Source organism: Musa acuminata, chromosome BXJ3-8, assembly GCF_036884655.1.
Source record: "Musa acuminata AAA Group cultivar baxijiao chromosome BXJ3-8, Cavendish_Baxijiao_AAA, whole genome shotgun sequence".
NCBI lineage: Eukaryota > Viridiplantae > Streptophyta > Magnoliopsida > Zingiberales > Musaceae > Musa > Musa acuminata.
The window spans coordinates 35,321,736-35,342,985 of NC_088356.1; the positions used below are offsets into that span (position 1 = coordinate 35,321,736).

At 38.4% G+C, this 21,250-nt stretch overlaps 3 protein-coding genes across 6 annotated transcripts; 1 reads left to right on the forward strand and 2 right to left on the reverse strand.

Moving 5' to 3' along the window:
- The first annotated feature begins 1,167 nt into the window (after positions 1-1,167).
- Positions 1,168-7,603, forward strand: LOC103974222 (CDP-diacylglycerol--serine O-phosphatidyltransferase 1-like). 2 transcript variants are annotated; one of them, XM_009388990.3, is made up of 13 exons: positions 1,168-1,359; positions 2,339-2,532; positions 3,254-3,319; positions 3,481-3,540; positions 4,093-4,183; positions 4,629-4,683; positions 4,780-4,859; positions 4,967-5,083; positions 5,179-5,263; positions 5,745-5,836; positions 6,490-6,743; positions 6,983-7,071; positions 7,217-7,603. In XM_009388990.3, exons 2-13 carry the CDS (start codon positions 2,369-2,371, stop codon positions 7,342-7,344), a joined length of 1,281 nt encoding a protein of 426 aa, XP_009387265.1. In that variant the 5' UTR covers positions 1,168-1,359; positions 2,339-2,368; the 3' UTR covers positions 7,345-7,603. The 2 variants fall into 2 exon arrangements, with proteins under 2 accessions (XP_009387265.1, XP_065018407.1); XM_065162335.1 differs by having other exon boundaries at positions 1,224-1,359; positions 3,460-3,540; positions 7,217-7,575.
- Positions 7,604-7,647: 44 nt separating this feature from the next.
- On the reverse strand, positions 7,648-9,880 carry LOC135644605 (alpha-1,3-arabinosyltransferase XAT3-like). Its single transcript, XM_065162334.1, has 4 exons — positions 9,669-9,880; positions 9,499-9,576; positions 9,283-9,384; positions 7,648-9,145 (listed from the first exon to the last, which is right to left on the reverse strand). Exons 1-4 carry the CDS (start codon positions 9,793-9,795, stop codon positions 7,827-7,829), a joined length of 1,626 nt encoding a protein of 541 aa, XP_065018406.1. The 5' UTR covers positions 9,796-9,880; the 3' UTR covers positions 7,648-7,826.
- A 2,123-nt stretch (positions 9,881-12,003) lies between these two features.
- On the reverse strand, positions 12,004-14,156 carry LOC103974224 (uncharacterized). 3 transcript variants are annotated; one of them, XM_065162146.1, is made up of 8 exons: positions 13,914-14,156; positions 13,465-13,720; positions 13,135-13,206; positions 12,922-12,992; positions 12,694-12,844; positions 12,516-12,596; positions 12,328-12,408; positions 12,004-12,245 (listed from the first exon to the last, which is right to left on the reverse strand). In XM_065162146.1, the coding sequence occupies exons 2-8, from the start codon at positions 13,717-13,719 to the stop codon at positions 12,222-12,224; spliced, it is 735 nt and encodes a 244-aa protein (XP_065018218.1). In that variant the 5' UTR covers position 13,720; positions 13,914-14,156; the 3' UTR covers positions 12,004-12,221. The 3 variants fall into 3 exon arrangements, with proteins under 3 accessions (XP_065018218.1, XP_065018216.1, XP_065018217.1); XM_065162144.1 differs by having other exon boundaries at positions 12,004-12,253; positions 13,465-13,729; positions 13,815-14,156; XM_065162145.1 differs by having other exon boundaries at positions 12,004-12,258; positions 13,465-13,729; positions 13,815-14,156.
- Positions 14,157-21,250: the final 7,094 nt, after the last annotated feature.

Below are 21,250 nucleotides of genomic sequence, written 5' to 3' on the forward strand. Positions count from 1 at the left end.
TTTTTGTATACATAAATACTTACGAACATTTTATCCTTATGTGTGGTTCAGTCGATCTCCCTCCTCTTACTCATAAAGGTAGATCAGATTCTAATTTGAATATTTTTTTCACTCTTATTGCATCAACTTTTTTTTTGTGAAATTTAAATATTATGTTAGAAATTAATAATAATTTTTTAGATTGAATTGATATCAAATCTGATATATGTTGACTTCTGACTGGTTTTAACTTAAAACTCATCAATTTATATTGTGTGCTCAGTTGTCTTTTTCTTTATTTGAATGATTCATATGGACATTGTAGACCAAGCCAAACATTGATTTCTCTTATGTACTAAGGCTAAGCAGAGGAATTAACAACCATAGTAGCTTCACATTCCTACCAACAATAATGCCTCATTATGCAAAGTTTATGAATGAAAAGAATTGATCCCTATAACTCAAAAAAGTGCCTCATGTCTCCTAAAATATTTTTTTTGTTCCCCCAAAAGGAAATGATAAAGATGAGACTTTTTTTTTTTAATTTTAATTTTAAAACACTCAACTTTGGTCCACTTATATGGACACTAAATCAATTACTTTAAATATAAATTTATTAAATAAAATTTCAAATATTCAATTGCTGATAAGTAATTCTGATATATTATCATCAAATTAATATTTTTAATCTTGTACATAATAATTCGAAGCTCTGATTTTTTTATTAATATGTATTTGAAATGGTTTGATGAGTCTGAGCAAAACACATATTGGTGCGTATTGCTTTCGAAATATAGCGAATAAAATTATTCGAGAAAATACATGAATTTTTTTTATTTATTAAAAAAAGAAAAAGAAATATATGATGAATTCCCTCTTATGTAAATATTCGCAACTCCGAGGGGGTTAGTGCTCTACATGACCCCTCTCCACTTCCCATATATTGAACTCTCCTTCGACCGTCAACACTCTCCCTCCCTCCCCCCACCCCCTCTTTTATCTTCCTCTCTCCACACCCTGTTTCGTCTCCCTCGATCGATCAATGCCCAAATAGCCGATACCAAAGAATTTGCGCCTTTGATCGATTCGGACTGCTTTCGGCGGCTCGGATCTCCTCGTCTTCTGATCGTACGACGGGGGGACGGCCCTGTCGGCCACTCCCCTCCTACGTGAGTAATTCTTCCAGGAACGGGGATAAGGGAACCGCCCTTCCCCTGTTTCGTCTCTCCCCGTTTCTTGACGCGTTCGATCCGTCGCCGCTTTGCTGACTTTACATTCGAGTTGCCGGAGAAGAAAGGGCAGGAAAGAAAGGAAGAGAAAAAGAAGAGGACGATTGCTCTGCGAGCGGCAGCCATTCCCTTCCTTTATTCTCTGTTTGAGGTATTCTGCGTTCTTGCTTCTGCGTTTCCAAGAATCTTTTGCGAAAGCCTTCTGCCTTTTGGTGTTTCTTTCTTTCGTTTTTGACCTATTGTCTCGAAAATCTGTGAAAGCTTCTATTTTTGGGGAGGAAAAACAACGAAAAAGGCATGCTTTCTTCGCAATCCTTTCCGTGTTTATATGATGTTACGTTGCGATGAAAACACTTGTGTCATTGATCCTTAGCTCGGTGTTTGTTTCTGAGAGGATATTTAGTCAAGGAGAATGATCACTGGTGCACCATTACTAGGTACCATTTTGGCGTTTCCTGTAGCACGGATCGTTTAGGTGCTCCCAAGTTTGGGACTTGGATCGTGATTAAGCCTTAAGAACCCAAGAACTCTTTTTGGGGTTTCGTTTCCTCTTTACTTTTGAGTGGTCTCCTTCATCCTTCTGCTGTCGTAGAAGGTTTTGCTAACTTCTAAAGCTTATTTCTTCCGCTCTCTTTTAATATGCGCAGATTTTGAACTGATCCGTCACTGCTCTGCACATAGTGCAGCCTCTTCTTTCTTGAGATTTAACGCTGCTCTTTGTATGATCATTCCAGTTATTATTGTTGATTTGTGGGGATATAGCGGTTTGGACTTTGGATCATCTTAGTTGGTAGGTTTTTAAGAGTCTTATCTGTTTTCATTTTATGATCTGCAATCATCTGCACGCTAAACATCTTTAGTTTAAGAAGATAATGCATATTTTTTCGTTTTGAGTCGTGGAAGACATCTGGTCTTATCATCGGATGGTTCTATATGACAGTTCATCGGCATAGGAATCTCATTATTTCAACGAGTATGCATCTGGCATTTTCTTTTTTTTCCAGGGAACTTTATGATACTGGATTTGTTTAACAACCTGCAAATTGACCTTTTGTTTTGTCTCTGAGAAATGATATCAGTTCTTTCTAGAGTTCTGTGTATATGATTTTCCTGTTTCAACTCCCATCAAGCACATCCGGGGAGCTGCTTCGGTGGTGCTCATGGACGTCAATGGTCTGCGGAAAACAGCAAAAAGAGACTTCGTATCTCGAGAAGATGGTGTTGCAAAATCATTAAATGATTTTGGTGATTTTGATCCATGGACAGCTTGGGCATACAAGCCTCACACAATCTCTTTACTCCTCATTGGTACATGCCTGTTAGTGTGAGTCCAGCTTCTTGCCAATTTGACAAGTCCTTTTGTATTAACTTACAGAGCATATATAATAATCTATGTCTTACCAAGCATATATATAATCTCCTATTTGTCCAATATATGATACTTTCTGATAAGTTGTTTCCCTCCCTCTTCTAAAGTTTGATTAAGTTGATCAAGGAGGATATCTGATGTACCGTATACTAAACTGCACTCATCATTGATTGACACTAATAATTTGTCAGTCTGTTTGGATGTAAGCTATGTGCATCACATGCTTATGGTTTTAGTTGGCAAAGAGTTTGGGTTTAGTCATTTACTTTGATGAGAGGAAATTATAAAGAAAAGGAAAGACTGGTCTGCCATTTTCAGAAGAACGATCACTGTGGAATTTAACTAGAAGTCTATAATGTTATTGCTTATAGTCTTGTACAGACTCTTGGATCCAGACCTAAGAACCTTACATAATCAAAGGACTGTACCTTAGTAAGACTATTGTGTAATCTGATTTAGAATAATAGAAATTCTCAATTAGCAAGCTGCAGACTTCTTGCTTACTTGTCAAGCGAAAGTTAAAATTGTGTTACTGATTTAATTACTAGTCACTTGTTGAAAAAGTTCTCAGACAAACCGCATAACAGATCTGGCAATTCTAAGACATATATTTGTTAATTGTTGATTGTTATTATCATGGACTGATGCAATGCATACTATACTGTTGTTTTTACAGTTGGGCAAGTGGTGTAGTTGATCCTGAAAGTACAGCATCTAATGATGTCGTTACATCAGTAAAGAGGTAATCTTATTTCTTATTGAGAACTTCTTTTGGAATGTTTGTTACTGATCCTCCCTTCGACTATGACCTTGATGCTCCAGCAGCAGATTTCTCTTATTTTGCATTAGATTTGCTTTAACAATATTGGACTCACTTTTCAGTGATCTCTTTTGTTTCTTAAGAGGTGTCTGGGCAGTGATTGCAGTCTACCTAGCCTATTCCTTGCTGCAAGCACCATCAACGTGAGTTATGACTTCAATTGCTGAATCAAAGAATATATATTCGATAATTTTTCTCAGTACTCATGTCAATAATATACTGGAGGAGTAATTATAGTGCATAATCTTTTTTGAACGTATTAGATAAAGAATAATGAAACTTGCCTGTACTTTTGTTATCAATGAAATCTAAGCTATGCAGCAATCTCTCTGTTTACTAATCAGAAATACAGTTGACTTTTATCTGGTAGTTTACTGCCTCTTCTTTAATTGTAAAGTAATTGGTATCATCTTAATGAGGTCAATCTTTGCAAAAATGGTTCAATAGCTTTGTAGGATTTTGTGGTACTTGTCCATGGCAAATCAAGGATATCAAGTGCCTCATCTTCTTCTTCTCTTTTTGTGACAAACCATGTCTGTTCAATGAAAAACATATACATTTTTCTTCAACAATTACTATATAACTTTATTATAAAGGGTGTTGTTATCTGTCTCTAGATTGATTGCTAAAGCTGTCGCAATAGCTGTACAGCATGTCATGACAATATTGATTTCTACCTTGTTGATGTATGTCAGGGTACTTATAAGGCCACATCCTGCCATTTGGCGCATGGTCCATGGAATGGCTGTCGTGTATCTTGTCGCCCTCACTTTTTTGCTTTTTCAGGTTTGTAATTGATCAACTATCTGATAAATCATAATGATGACACTGATTCATTTCTTATTCTTCTCCCTATTGTTAATTCTTTTGGAAATACTTTCCTATTGTAAAGCCGTGGTACTCAATGTTGTCTCTGAGGTAGGATGAAATTTTGAGCAACATAGTTAAGCTTGACATTCCAAAAAATTCTTGTTTTCTTGTTTGTTTTGAATGTATACCATGGTATTACAGAATATATTAAACTTTCTTCTTTTGGCAACTTAGAATAATCACATTATGGAAGATTCTGTTTCTTTTAATTGATAAGATATTTCTTTCTATAACATTGATATATATTTTTGTCTTGCATAGTAGTTAGGCTTCATTCTAAAAGTATTTAAGCTAAGAATTTCCATTTTTTTACCTGTAAATTTTATAAACATTTCTCCTGTTTCTTTTGTCTGCTCCTCAGAATCGTGATGATGCTCGGGAATTTATGAAATTTCTCCATTCGGACCTAGGAGTTGGTAAGTATTTGACTTTGGAAGCCTTTCTGTTTGTGTCATGAAAACAACTCATTTCGAAGATTTAGAAACACATGTTCTTTGTTTATGTTTATTCAGAACTACCTGAAAGGTCGTATGGCACTGATTGCCGTATTTATGTACCTGAGAATCCTGAAAGCAGGTTTAACAACGTTTATGTATGATTTCTCCTTTCACCAGCCTAATTTCATTCCCTTCTATATTTCTGAAAAAACATATACCTTTTAGATACTGCAGACACTAATAGTGTCTTAAATGATTCCAGGATACATTATTTGATGAATTTGTTCCTGCTCATATTTTTGGGTGGTGGGGAAAGGCTATAATGATACGTAACCAGCCCCTTTTGTGGGTGTTGTCAATTGGCTTTGAAACAATGGAGGTATGTTTTCAAATTCTGCAGCTTTACCAATATAGTATGTGATATTTTTCTAGTTCTCAGCATTTTCTTAAAAAGATGTCACCTAATGGTCGCAGCTTACCTTTCGCCATATGTTGCCAAATTTTAATGAGTGCTGGTGGGACAGTATTATTTTGGACATCATTATCTGCAATTGGTTTGGTGAGATCCTAATCACTATGTTTCATTTACTGAATACAAATGATGCTTTTAAAGTTCTAAAATACCTTCTCTAGAGTTCTTGATTTGAATTAACCCAGAAAAACAGAAAATAAAATTGTTTGTCTTGTGTGTTTAATTCTTTTGTCATAATGCTTGGTGGAGTACCTATAGTAACACTTACATCCTGATCCCATACTGCAACTATAAAAAGTCTAACTTGGTTTTCCATCTTCACAATATTTGTGAATTAACTTGGAAATATCTAGAATGAAATTGAGAGAGATAGAGTTGAATGTGACTTAGTTTTCCATCTTTGAAAGATTTGATTAGTTTCTAGTAACATTCCTAAGCAAGATTCTATCTCTTCTGTTTCTCTTTGCTGTTTTGTCCCGTGAATTAATATTTTCCTGTAAAAAATTACATTCAACCAAACAAAAGAAGACTTGCCTGGGTTTATGATGCCAATTGGTCTATGATTCAGGTATCTGGGCAGGAATGCGTACTGTAAGGTACTTTGATGGAAAAACCTATGAGTGGGTTGGCATAAGTCGGCAGCCAAATATAATTGGTAAGGTATGTTCTGTTACGACTGCATTACAGCTTCTACAAACATTTGAATTTTCCTTTCTGATATATAGCTAGTTTGGGCTTGAAATTTCTTTTTCTGTGTCGGTTTTTAGTAACATGATTTAGAACTTGCCAATATGAGAATTATGAATCTCTTGGGTTTTATTATCTGTCATGACATTTGATTAGATAAGAATCTCTTTTCAGAAATTAAATAAATGAACAGTTTTACAAAGCTTGGTGCTAATCTCTCGATACTTTGTGGACTTGTTGGGGAAGACCCTTTTTGCCTCTTTGTGGAACGAAGACTACAAACAGCTCAAAACATGCTCCACCAAACATACTCTAAATGGTCCTTTAGATTTTCTTATTACTTGAGTTAGGAGAACAAATTCTGCAATGGACTTTTATTCCTAAGTGGTTTACACAAGGCAAAAGAAAAGTTAGCCAGTTTATACCTGCTTGATGTAATATACAAATTGATACAAATATTTATTGAATTGGTAGGGTTATTCATGTCTTCTTTTGGTGGATCTGTCTTAGTTGCTTCATTCTGTGAAACCAATTGCCTTATTAATATCTCTGTAACATGTACATCTCTGTTGTAATTTTTTTAGTTATTTCTGATTTAAAATTTTCATGTTTATGTGCTTTCCTAGGTCAAAAGAACATTGGGCCAGTTTACACCTGCACGATGGGACAAAGATGAATGGCATCCGCTGCTTGGACCATGGAGGTTCATTCAAGTGCTGTTCCTTTGTGTTGTTTTTATGACTGTGGAGCTGAACACCTTTTTTCTCAAGTTTTGTCTTTGGATTCCACCTAGAAACCCCTTGATTGTTTATAGATTGGTCCTCTGGTGGCTAATCGCTATTCCTACTATTCGCGAGTACAATACCTACTTGCAAGACAGGTATGCTTTGCTTCTAGTTCTGCCTGGAGAAAGTATTTCTATAATGAACTTGCAGGATTCCTAATCATCTCAATCTAATAGTTATCATGTACTCAAGATCTTAGTTCATTAAAACATAATGAGATATCAACTTTGTCTTATGTTCATCCACTAAAAAAATCAACGGTGCTGCCTTCATTTTGTTAAGAAGCATGATGTAGCTAGAGGGAAGTCTAACATAATCCATCCATGGTTTTCAGGAAGCCTGTGAAGAAGCTCGGAGCATTCTGTTGGCTTTCACTGGCAATATGCATAGTGGAACTTCTAATCTGTGTTAAATTTGGCCATGGTTAGTCTTTTGTTGTCCTTTTTTTATCCAAATAGTTGGAACTCACCACTTTCTTGTTGTTGTTGTTGTTGTTGTATTTGCGACTTGAATGCTTTCTTTCTTCTAGTGCTCTACAAGTGATCTAACTAGTATTTCCTTGAATTAGGTCTCTTTCCCAATCCAATGCCTCCATGGTTGATAACATTTTGGACAGCCGTAGGCATAGCTATCGTAATTTTCCTTCTCGCATGGTCTTTTCAGATTCATCGAACGGTGATGATGAAGAAGTTATGACCATTATTTTGGATCGTCTTCTATGCCTCTGTGAATATGTCTCGCATTTGTATGATTGTTGCTTCGACTGGAAACCAGTCTGGCAATCCGTGGATATTTCTTTAATTTGTTTTCGTCGTATGATTTGCGGCAATTATGTTCTTCCCGCCCATTTTCTTTATGCTGTCGTAGGAAAAGTTAATACTTATGAAAACGATTTCGGATCAGATGTCTGAACTATTCATCATGCTAGTATATGACCCTTCAATCGTTGCTTGTATGGGTGAGATCTGATTGAACTTTCTTACTTTTTTGCATTACGCCTTTGCAATTTAAGATGTCGGTATCATTTTGTTTCAATTGAAAGAGAGAAATCATGTTCCTGATTGAGGAACAGAGCTCAGCTATTATACAGTGTGAAATCCATCTCCTTGTTTGTCACCCGATCAGAAGAGAAAGCAAATCACAAATCATCATAATCTTCTTCGTCTTCTCTGTCCTATTCATCGATGGAGAAGCTGTCGGGCTTTCAGCAGAAGAGGTCTGAACCTGTTCACGTCCAGCTTCACGTTCTGCTTGTCCAAGTACACCTCCCCCATCTTGTTCCATCCCTTCCTGTGAATCGACTTGGGGTCCTTGAACACAGGGTGGTCTCTCGGGTACTGCTCGATCAGACTGCTCTCCTCCTCCCTTATGCTGTACTCCAGGTAGTGCAGCTTGGCGTCCTCCGATGAGTACCCAAAGCAAGACCGGGAGATGTTCTCCAGATTGCCGAAGGGGACTACCTGAATGATCACCGCGCCGGTCGGCAGGAACACGAAGTTGGTGAGGCCGGCGCCGTGCACCCCCATCATCACGTCGCACGAGTTCACCACCCTCGCCACCTCCGCCACCTTGCTCCCCATCTTCGCTTCCGCCACCACCACCTCGAAGCCCGACTCCTCCACCACCCCCACGATCTCCCGGAAGTTGGTGAATCTCCGAGTCCCCTGTCTCGGGATCAGCAGCAGCCGCGGCTTCCTGCCTCCGCCGTCGCCCAGTCTGATCGGGGAATCCCTCCCCAGCGAGTAGGTGCTCCTCATGAACCTGGTGAAGTCGACCATGGAGTATCCGTTTGGAGCCCTGGCGGGGTCGATGGACATGGCCTTGTGGCTGTGGAGGCCAACGATCGCATGCGGGTAACAGTGGACTCGATCGTCGCTGCCAGAGTAGACGATCTCGTACCGCGACAGCTTCCTCAGGATCGGCTCGTATTTGGAGATCCACCACAGCTTCGTCGTCCCTATCACGAGTTGGACTTCGCCATCAAACCGTCGCGAGGTTATGAACAGCGGAACAAGGACGTCGGTGAAGTCGTGGTAGTAGTTGCCGCTGTACCCTCCGATCGCGAACACGACGGCGGGGACGCTGTGGTTGGTGGTGCAGCGAGGGACGTCGTCTCCGAGGCCATTCGACGATCTCACCGACATTTGCTGGATGTGCGCCATCGCTGCCTTGTCGAACTTGCGAGCATAAGGCTTGATCTGCCACGACTGTCTTCTTTCTGGATTGCGTGGTTCGCGATCGGCACTGACAAGAACCACAGAGGAAGACTTCCCGTGAATTCGAACATCGCCGTGAAGCTCGCAGACGTCGGTTCTTGGATTGGAAAGATCGCAAGCTGCCTTGGTAGCTTCACCACGCTCGAAACCGATATGCTCGTTGAAACGATCACCTATACCTGGTGGCTTAGATTCGATTGCTTCTTGCTTCTGGGTTGTGTGCTGCACTCTCTCGGCCTCATTCTCTCCGTGATTGGCCTCCTCTGTCTCCTTTCCGCTTGCTGTAACGTTTGGACATGAAGAGAGAGCAGACGTTATCCATTACTACATGTCATCATTGGCAATCCTATAGTCAAAAGAGAGACGTCTCAACTTGGCAATTCACTATGGTAGAGTAGATCAAATTGAGTTCTCTCACCTAATTCCACAGCATCATCTTTAGTTTGTCCTGTCGAATGAGCGGCGTAGTTGGTCGACGATGAAGTCTGCTTCATTCTGATGACACCAGTGGCGGATCGGCCTGCATCTTCCCAAAGATTAGTGTTGAGACCAAGCAATCAAGTCTTCGCGGACTCCCTCAACCCAGTGATCAAACTGAATCACGTCGCAAGACCTTGCAGACGTTCTTTCTCACCTGATATGTGTGGATGAAGGTTGATCTCCGGCGAAGGATTGGCGCGAGCACCGTAGGCCAAGGAAAACTGTTGTTCAGCTGCAAAGCGGCAAACGATCTTTCATGTTGTTGCAACACATCAATCTACTGTTTCTTTGATTTCATCATAGCTTCGAGGAAACTGAGATTACCTGTAGACAGCGTGATGGAGATGAAACTGGTGACGACGCCGATGCAGAATCCTACGAGGAGAGCCAATCCAAGCTTTCGTGACTCCATCCGGTTCGGGCTCTTAATTAGGAGCATCTCGTACCCCATCTTGTTGCTAAGGGCGAGAGAGGTATTATGAAGTAGCAGCAACTCTCTCTTTCTCTCTCTCTCTCTCTCTCTCTCTCTCTCTATTGCTTGATGAAAAGCGTCTTCAAGGTTGGTTGGCTACGGAACCTCCTCAATAATACATTTCATGATACCATCGACTGTGTCCGAGTGGAACAAAAGTCATTCTTTGTAGCAGCACCGTATGACAAAGTACATTTGCCAATCTTTGGGTGAACAAAAGTCATTTCTTTTGCATGAATCTTTGCTCTGATATTATATTATAAATCGATAAGCTTAGTCTAATTGATTAGCGTCGACACACATCTCAGTTTAACTTGAATTATAATTATATTATAGGCCAAAATTCAATATTATAATCCGAGTTCATTTTTTTTAGATCACTTTTTTTCTGAATATTGTCGTCACACTCGGATAGGACTTAACGGGTGGGATCGATTGAAATGCGTGGGAATGTGTAGCAGTTTAATGTCGCAATTGAAGATAAGAACAGCACCCCAATATATTTGGATTCCTTGAGCAGCCAGAAGAGAAAATTGGGTCAACCAGTCACGGCGTCAAACATGAACGCGGAGCGAATTAGGCAAAGAGGTTATCAAAGCACGGACCGATCCATCGTTTGACGGAATTCCTCCGACTCGATCCTCGTGTTTGGCCGATCGCCAAGCGATGGAGCTGACTCCCAAAGTCAAAACTCTCGATTTATTAAGACACGGATGTCGGGAAAGTAATTGCTAAACGATATCTTAGGACATTAGTCGACGATTGTTTCTTCTATCATTTCCCGTAAAAAAAACAAATATATATATATATATATATTTTTTTTATTTTTAGATTTCTTTACAGTAGATTTTAGCTATTTAAATTTGGACTTGAATGTATGTTAATTCGAGTGAGCTTATAGTTTATTATGAAGAATTTGATATTTCTTCATAAATTTTATAGGTTACTAAGTGTTTGAATCAAGTAATTTCTTATTTTCTAAGTTTATATTTTTATTATTAATCTTCTGCAACATTCGATATTCTTAAGATTTAATTTAGTGACTAGTAATCCTAAAAATAGTGATGTGTAGACGAAAATCTACGGTGTGGTGCGAGCTCAAAAATAAAGTACTATATAATTTTTTTAAAAAAATTAATAATTATTAAAAAAAATAAATGAGAAATAAAATTTATGATATAAATTTTTTTAATTAAATAAACTATTATGAAATGACTTAATATTTTTCACACTAGAGAAGAAACAGAGATGTGCAATTAACAAAGATCTTAAACATCATCGTAACACTTCGATTAGTCTTATATTAGGATGATGAGAAAAAAATAATATTAATAATTATGATGAATATATAATTATTAATGTCAGTTTAAGTATTTTAGATTAGTGGTTCAAATTTGACCAAGTCAATAGATAGATAGATAGATGAGATCAAAGTATATTAATATGTGATTTAAACGCCACATGAAGTCAGTGGTGACAATATTTAGAAAGCTCTGCCATCATATTAAATAATGTCTCTCCAGCTTTGCTTTGATACCGACTAAGAAAAGACAAATGGGTGTCCAGCATTGGTGTTGAGGTTGCAGATTGGATGGGTCCAATTAATAAGCTTAAACTAAAAAAAATTCAAGAGCAACGCGATGAGAAGAGTAGCTATGTGTCTCGATCGATCATCGAATCCTAAGGATCAAGTCAAAGAGATACCGTAGTTTTAAACTAAGGACACGTTGCTGTTGTTGAATTGTCATCCATGTGGCTCTCATGGCCACGAGAACACGAGAAACTGGTAAATGATTCTCGATCTTATCTTTACTAAATATTTTTACGACTATGATATTTTAGTATAGTCAGAAAAATTGAAAACGAGAACGATTTGTTTCGATTATTGGATTGGATGCATAAAAAAAAAAAAATCGACAGGATTGTTGATTTTTATAATATAATAAAAGTACTTAAATAATTTTGATTTTAATTTTTTATTATTTATTTGTTAAGAGAACATCGACATATAAATAGATGGTATCTATATTTATAATTGTTAGTTGATCTTATTATTATTATTATTATTATTATTATTATTATTATTATTATTATTATTTTAATACACAAATTTTAATTAATTTTACTATGTATAATTTTTTTAGTATATTTTAAAATAATTTTAAATTAAGCATACGATTCGACCCATTAATCCAACATCAATTCATTGCGTCAACCGAAGAATACAGAATAATAAAAACTAGTGACTGTACAAAGCGGCAGCAAAACTACTAGTGCACAGTCATGCCAAATGTCATGATGTGATCATGCTTGAAGCATCTCCAGTTTTCCTCCTCACCTTCTCTCGTCTGACCTCTTTTCTTGCATCGACACAAGGACGGTGGGATTTGTTTCTCTTATCCTTTCTAACAATGCGATGCTACCGAGAGCTGCTCATCTTCTCTGCAACATCTCAAGTAGGAACTAAAAATGATTTCCAGAATATGAGCACAAGAGGGAAAAACAATTTACCTGCTGATGTCGAAATGTCCTTATTGTTCTGATCATCAGAAAGACTGGCAGTGAAATTCCAGCAGTCCTCAACAGCAGTATCTGATTTACACATCATTACACACAGGCTTAAAAAAGAAGAAGCTAATATTAACCAGTGAAGCATGCTGAAGACCATTGTTTTGATTTCTTAGGTTCAGAGCGTTTACTGAGATGGGAGCGAACGGGTGCTGCTCGGTTCCACTTATCACGAGAGGAAGCATATGGCGAAGGAGCAAAAGCAACATGAACTGGAGGACATGCACAAGAAGAAGAACAAGTATCATTATCATTCCATCTATCCAAGCACGAGAGAGCAAAATGTGATGCAAATTGCAGCAAACTCACTGTTATGGCAACCGTTTGACAGCAAACGGTGCTTCTTGTGCTCAATGCTGATAAATCACCATAGCTGGAACGCATCGTATCGCGTTCTGACGGAAACAATGTTATGATCCGAGAGTCATCGAGGTCTTCTCTGGTGATCTCCCAGTTTCCTCTGGAAAACATTACAAGAGTGAGTGTTTATAGTTCGATCCTGAATCGCCAATTATGCCTTGGATATCGATCACCCACCTAAAGTTCATAGGAATACTCCCATAGTGAAACAGCTTAGGAGGAGGGGCAGTGTAATCTGGCTTGAATTCCTGAACCCAACACCGATGCCACAAGAAAACATACTAATGTCATGCCAATGCTACATTGAAATGGTGGCTTCAGTAGGCACTTTCGATATTGACATATGTAGTAGATCGATCATTCATCATGGTGGATTAAGGAAGTCATTACCTTCAGGCAAATCTCACACACTGTGTCACCCTTCTCGTTACACCATCTTTGAACACATTTCCTATGAGCATACTGCACAACAAGGAGAGGATAGCCTATGACACAAAATGAACTGAACACCTCTACAGCACAAAGTTCAATAACTTTGTACAATTTGCAAGACAAGGCCTAACCTAAAAGAGGCGAAAGTGTGAGGTAGCTTTACAAAAGGAAAAATGAGAGAGAGAGAGCGCACATTTGTTATAGATTCAATCAAATAAATATACTTTAATCTTTCAAAAGACTACTACTACGTTGTGCCAAAGGAACAGTTACAAGACAAGAATTTACCTTTAAGCTGCCACAGCATGAACAAGGGATCTCCAGGTTGCAATCTTCATCTTCCTCTTGACAGATTCGGCACTCCACCAATTTTCCCGGAGAGACCCTGTCTCTGACGCTTCTCTTTCGAGTGAATTCTTTGCCTGGGTCCTCCGAGGATGCCGAGTCGGTGGCGATCTGGCCTTGCTTCCTGCTTCCAATGGCTGCTTCCAGCGTTGATTCGGTAAGCAGGTGGTCCACCAGCAACGCAAGGTGGTCTCCCATCCTTGTGGATCTCGAGAAAGGGAAACAGAGCAGAACAATCATGGAGGCGTTCAAGGAAAAAAGAGTAGAAATCAACAGATTGCTGCAGAGAGTACGAGAAAGCCTTCTCCCTTATCAAACTAGAACGCATTCGAAGAACCTTTCATCATCATAAAACATGAATTCAAGAAGCTGAGGGAGGAAGCACAACCCACCAAAAGCGGAGAGGAACCCGAGAATGACGAGGGAAGAAGACGAGGGTGGGGTAATTGGAAAGGTGGCAGCTTTCTTATGGGGCCTGAAGAAAGATATCTGCTTTCCGTGTCAGAAGGAAACCGAGCAGCGGAAGGAGAGGAGGAGGAGACTTACAAGGTAGGAATTTGGATGTGTTGAAGTGAAGGAAGAGAGGCGGGAGGGAGGAGAGAAGAGAGACCGGTGGGGTGTGGGGCTGTGAAGGAAGCAAGAGATGGAGTGGAGTGATGGTGTTATAAAAGGATTCCCAAACCCAAAACATCAGAAATTAAGATACGATCCGATGGAGTTAATTCAATGCCTCTGTGGCGTCCGAGAGAGAGAGAGAGAGAGAGAGAGAGAGAGAGAGAGGCTAACGGGGAAGCCCACGTTGGCCGTCACATTCCCACGACCTTTCCACTGTGTCACCGTAATCATTGCAACGGCTTCTGAGACGTGTTTCTTGTGATGTCTTGCGGATTTGAGAGGTTAATTGACCCCAACATCGACTTACGGAAACGTTAATTGACCCCAACAGAATTCATTTGTAGTGCTTTTCGATTAATCAACTTCGTATGTTATTTGAAGTCTCAAGTTCGTTCAGTTATTGAGACCCCATATTTACATTCCCTTACCTTAGTCAGAGATCCGAGGTTAGAAGCTTGCTCATACTTTTAATACAATACTCACGAATGAGATGAGATGAGAGATCTACAAATAATTAAGAAATTATTTTGTATTATTAAAAGTTACTAGAGTAAGATGATATATAAATATATATATTATATAAAATAATTATATGATGTGAATATAGAATTTACATATGTTTGACACTCAATAGATATTGATTGGATTCTGAGTGATCATATCAAAAGTTAAATTAAAAAAATTAAATATGAAAAAATATAAATTTTATATTTATCATTAGAGCAAAGAACTAGTTCTTGCCTTCAAGTGAAAAAGAAGATATGTTAAATCAATGTAAAAAAAGAAAATAGGTTAAATTGATTAATACAACGAGATTATCGAGATGCATACAAAATAGAATACATTATATATATATATATATATATATATATATATATATATATATATATATATATATATATATATATATATATATATATATATATATTCATATGCGATATGGAAAATTAAAAAGGAGGATCGAAGAATACTCCCAACATATTTATTTACCCAAACAAACTATCAGGTGGGGCCAGATGGGTGAATGGAAGTCAAGATTTGGATTCATGCCCAACCCATTAACTCGGATCTCAACCTTGGGAGACAAGGGTCGTCTTCTACCTCCTGCCGACATGGAGCTCAACTTGCCTTCGTCCTCGTCTCAGCTACCGTGGGAATTGATTGCTTTGGCCCACTTCTCTCTTGCTGCTGAAGCTTGTTCTCTGATGCCAAAGGCCAAGGGGGCTGGAGATGTTGCTGTGATGTAAGAGAGACCATTGATGCAAACTCGATTCGAATTCGAATGTAGATTTGTTTTTTTGTTGGATGCAGGTTTTTTCTTCACGGCAATATCAGTTTGCACTTCGAATCAAATTGTATTGAGAGATTCCATAAGATAAAGGTGTATTTCTATAGATATTATAGAAGAGAGAACTCGAAAGAAGATAAACTCATGAATTAATAATTATAAAATATATTTAAAAATTGATATAAGATTAGCGTGGTTCAATATTCCTTATTTATATCCAAGAAAAAAAGTAAATTATTCACTATGTGAGATCAATTATAAATACCAATTAAACTCATATTTTATTGTTTCACCAAAATTTTGAGATATATATATATATATATATATACATATATATATGATATTTATGAATTAATCAAAATATATTTCCTTCCTTCATCAATAGTAGTATATATAGTTCATTATCCTCCTAAAACACTTAGCTTCAAAAATCCAAAAATATTTGATAATTCAATAATCGTTTCTGTTTTGATTTAATATAAGCTATCATCTTTATTTGGGTAACAAAAAAAGAATAGAATAGAGCTTCATAGACTGCTGCTTTAAAAGAACACGTAGAAGCAAAGGCTCGATGACAACATCCAATGTTGCCATAGCTGCAGTCATCATACCGACTTATGTAGCGTCGTATCCTACACAACGGAGGAGTTCTCCTTCATGCTCTGGTGGCGGTCCAAGACACACAATATTGTTCCACAGCTTCCATCAGAAGCAGTACGTCGTCAGTACAAAGTCATTCGATCATCAACATGGAGTGGACCCTTAGAAAACAAGTTGAGATTTTAACGAGAGGTGTCACATGATGTTGCACTGTTTGAACTTGGCTGGGCATAACAAAACTTGCGCCAACGCCAAAGCAGAGCTTTGATCATGACAGCATAGACCGTTCCTACGCTAAATGGTCGGAATCATTGCGCCAGTTTAGAATGAGAATGATCACACATCCCATTCCTGCATATTTCATTCTTTATGGGTGCGTTCTTCTTCGATTTACAAGTAGCGCACACATGATACTGATTCAGCATCTATGCTAGCTCCATTTGGGTTGCACCATCCCTACGTACACAGTTGTTATTGCTAACGAAATGATTTGGATGATTTTACGAGTTGAATTATGATGATAAAAAGTATATGATTGAGTACAATATCTTATTTATACGTGTGGGAAGGGGGGATTTTCCTCAACTATCCAACGAGATTTCCTTATGTAGTTGAAGAAATCTTATCTGCTATCATGCTCCCGCGAGATTGAGCTCCTATCAACGATGTCAATCTTGGACCGATATAACGAAAATAGTTTGTGGGGTGAGAGGCTTTGTGAGTGAGTCTACTAGTTGATTAGTCGTATGTACATGAGAAACACGTAGTTGATGTCTAACAACTTGATCTCACACGAAGTGGAAATCGATGACAATATGTTTCATGCATAAATGAAACACCTGATTGTCACATATATAAGTAGCTCGAATATTATTACAATATATTATAGGAGGAGAGGTAGAGTTGACGTTGAATTCCTTGAGTAGATTTATAACCTAATTGAGTTCAGCAACTGTAGTGGCGATGGTATGGTATTCAGCTTCAGTTGTAGATTGTGTGACTATCTTTTATTTTTTAGAACTCCAACTGATTGGATTAGCTCCAAGGAAAATAATATATCTCGACGTGGATTTTCTATCATCAAAGTTCCCTACCCAATCACCATCAACTAAGGCATGAAGATGAAGGGGGGCATGTTTACGGAGAAATAGACCATGATTGAGGGTCCCCTTAAGATACCACAAAATTCATTTGATCGTAAACCAATGCGTAATAGATGGTCGATGCATGAATTATAATAATTTATTGACTACAAATGAGATATATGGACGAGTAAGAGTCAAGTACTATAATGAGCCAAGTATTTATTGGTGTTAAGTAAAGTCCGTAGCAGGACTTCCATCACATAGTTTAAGTGATTCACTAGTAGAAATGAGAGGTATAACTCTTTTGCATCCTGCATATTTATCTTTGAAAATAAGTCTTGAATATGCTTTCTTTATGATAGGAGGAGACCTGAGGATGTGAATGCTGCTTCTACTCCTATAAAATAACTCAAGGTTCATAGATCTTTGATGGAGAATCGATAAGCCGGTTGCTTTAGAAATGCTTGAATCTCTAGAGGATCATTGCCCGTGATAATAATATCATCCACATACACTAGAAAATATATTGTATTTCTATTTCATTGTCATAGGAATAATGAGGTATCGAACTTGGAGTTGATGAAGCCCGTTATGTCAAAAACGAGCCAATTTCAGTATACCAAGCTCTTGGTGCTTGACGAAGTCCATAAATAGCTTTTTGTAGTTTGCAGACATAGCCGGTGGTAGGTTGTGTAGTTGGTATAGCCGGTGGTGAGTCACTGACGTTGGTCGGGCCAATCTGTAACACTTTAATATCACGAGGTCTGGGAGAAGATGGAACCAATGGCGATGTTGCCGAGGGTATTGCTTCATCAATTGGGGAAACATATGAAGTAGGGAGTGGAAGAATAATGAAGGGAGTGAGAAGCTGTTGAACTGGATGAGTGTATTGATCCTAAGGATAAGGACTGGACGATGATGTGGGAGGTTCGGGTGATGAGATCAAAGAGATATTCTGGTGATGTATGTTTGTCGGAGTAGCTTGCATGGTAGGATGCTCATGATTTTAAAAAGGAAAAGAAGACTTCACAAAAATATCATGACGTGATATAAAGACTTTTTGAGTTTGGAGTTCATAGCAATGGAAAGCGTTATGTTCAAGAGAGTATCTTATAAAAATGTAAGGCTTAGATCGTGGTGTTAGCATATGTAAGACATAAGGACGTAGCCATAGATAACATAGATAACCAAAGATTTTGAGTTTTTGAAGGTTTAAAAGTTTATGGAATAGTTTTTCAAATGATGACTAGTATTGAAGGACTGGAGTGAGCATACGATTAATGAGATAGACTACAATTTGAAAGGTTGCTGACCAAAAAGTTGATAGCATGGATGTCTAATGTAGAAGTGTGAGACTAGTTTTAATTATATGTTGATGCTTGCGTTCGACAGAACTAACTAATTATGAAGTATGGGGGGGTGACTTGAAGTGTTGTATACCATAAGTTATGAGGCAAGATGTGAGGGCTTGATATTCGCCTCCGCCATCAAAGTAGACTGTTTTAATGGAAGACTGAAAGAAATTCTCAACTAACTTTCTAAAGTTGGTAAAGATTATTGAAACTTCATATTTATGGTGGAGAGGATATAACCATGTGTACTTAGTGAAATAGTCGACAAAAATGATATACAATATTAACTTGTCAAAAGAAGGGGTTGGGGCGGGCCTCAAACATCGGTATAAATAATTTCAAACGGTTTAGAGCAAGATATGGAGGATGTTCCAAAAGATAGTTTATGACTTTTATTGCTATGACAAGCATCATAATTAGTTATAGTACTACTAGTATTAAATGTAGAAAGAAAGTAACGAGAAAATAATTTTTACTAGATAAGGGACGAGGTGTGACCAAAACGTTGATGCCATACATCAACTGGAGTTATAACTAAGGAGTGAGCAGTGGGCTGGGTGATTTGTGAAGCTGACGACCACTCATAATGTTGTCTTTATTCTGGCCTTGGACTAAGGATGCCTTTGTGCTCAAATCCTTGACAAGAAAATAGTTAAGAAATAATTCAATTGAGGTATTATTTTGTTTGTAAAATTGAGAAATAGAAATGATGTTTCGTTTAATGTGAGGTGCACACAAAACATCATCAAGTGTAAAGGTTGTGGTAAGTGAATTAAATATTGTGAAACTAGTATGAGTAATGAGAATTCTGTTACCGTCACCAATGATAATATCTTCCTTTCCGCCATAATTGTTGGCTAGTGGTCTGAGTAGTTATGAGATTCGCTTGAGGCCACCGGGATGGAGTAGGGAGTCGGGGTTGAGACCGATAGGCTTTTGTGGAGTGTCCAACTTTATTGCATAATTGGAAAATGACTCTTTGTTGGCTTGTGAGGTCAGGACGCCAAGTTTGATGATGGTTGAGGTTGCCACAATAGTTGAAATGCTGATGATACGGATGAGGGAGGATTTGTTGGAAGCCCATAGGGTCAGGAGACAACTTAGCCAGACCTTTGTTGACGTTCGTATTGTATTGGTTGCTTTTTCTCTCAGATTTTTGACTGACTTGAGCTATAATGGTTGGTCCGGGCAACTTATTCTCGCACTTTAAATACAACTCATAGTCAGTTTGTCATAGAGTTCTTCGAATTATATAGGTGAGTCGTGTGCCCGAATTGTTATTGCCAGTTCTTTGTACTCGTCTCCTAGACCATTCAAGATATAAACTAGGACTTCTTCATCACTAAACGAATGACCTATCAAAGTCAAGTTATCGATGATAACTTTGATATGTTGTAGATAATCAATAATACTACTTCCCTCTTATTTTGTTTTCATTAGATTTGATAGAAGACCGAGCATGCGAGTACGCAAGCAATTTGTCAAGATGGTTTGCAACTTGTGCCGAGTTTTTATAGTAGTCATACATGAAGATATCAATGAGGCGATGAACCTAGCGACGGAGGCTTGAATAGCTTGGAGGATGAGACGATCTTGACGTGTAGCCATAGTTTGTGGGTTGGATTTGATACTGGAATAGGGTCTCTTGAGATGTTGATGGTAGACAACTAAGAGAGTCATTAATGTAGCCTAGTAAATCATAGCCAAATAGGATATTAGAAAATTGTGCATAGTTACTATCTTTTGATAGTTCGAAGGGGATGAGTATTGTAGTATTGATGGTGACAAGACCTGTATGTTGAGAAGTGTTGTGATGTCCTATGAGAACAATGACTAGAGCGTTACAAGTAGATAATAAAAAATATTTTGAGAATATATCTGCAGGAGCACGAGAGTTGTCACGAGAGTCATTGATGTAGCCTAGTAAATCATAGCCAAATAGGATATTAGAAAATTATGTATAGTTACTATCTTTTGATAGTTTGAAGGGGATGAGTATGTAGTATTGATGGTGACAAGGCCTGTATGTTGAGAAGTGTTGTGATGTCCTGTGAGAACAATGACTAGAGCGTTACAAGTAGACAATAAAAATATTTTGAGAATATATCTGCACGAGCATGAGAGTTGTCAGCTGTAGAAAGAGAGTCGAAGATGGCTGCGACGAGATGCAGTCGACCATGCTATGAGCACGATTGCTGCAGCGATCAGGGGGAAGAAGGCGTCGGCGCAGGTAAACGTCACATGAGGTCGAAGCAGGTCTAGAAGAAAGTTTATTACTGACTGCTTGATCTTTTCCAAATAGTGCTGTGCAGTGCAGACAGAGCCCAAAGAGGAATGCTGCATTAAGGGGAAGTGAAGAGGAGCCTTCGGCAGTGAGAGTGTTTGCTGTTCGCCGAGGGGAAGTGAAGAGGAGCCTTCGGCAGTGGGAGTGTTTGTTGTTCGCTGAGTAGAAAAGATGATCCGCATTTTCGGTGCAAGCATACGCACGGGATCAGATCGAGAGCAGATCAGTCATCATAAGCGTCGACAACAGTGTGAGGAGGTGGTGATGTTGTTGCTTCAGCGACGGCTATTGCTGTAAATCAACGAGGAAGCTGCATTGTCATTGCTACAGCAATAGTAATAGCAGTAGGTGAGATGAGAAACTTGTGATGTGTAGATTAGCTTAGCTTTCGATTGTACGGGAGTTGTTGAAAGGCGTCTTGTTGACCAGGTTGGATAGAGGAACTGAGTTGGGAGACTAGGGAGAGTTGCCCGGCTCCAAGTCCCACAAGTCCACCAGTCCTGTT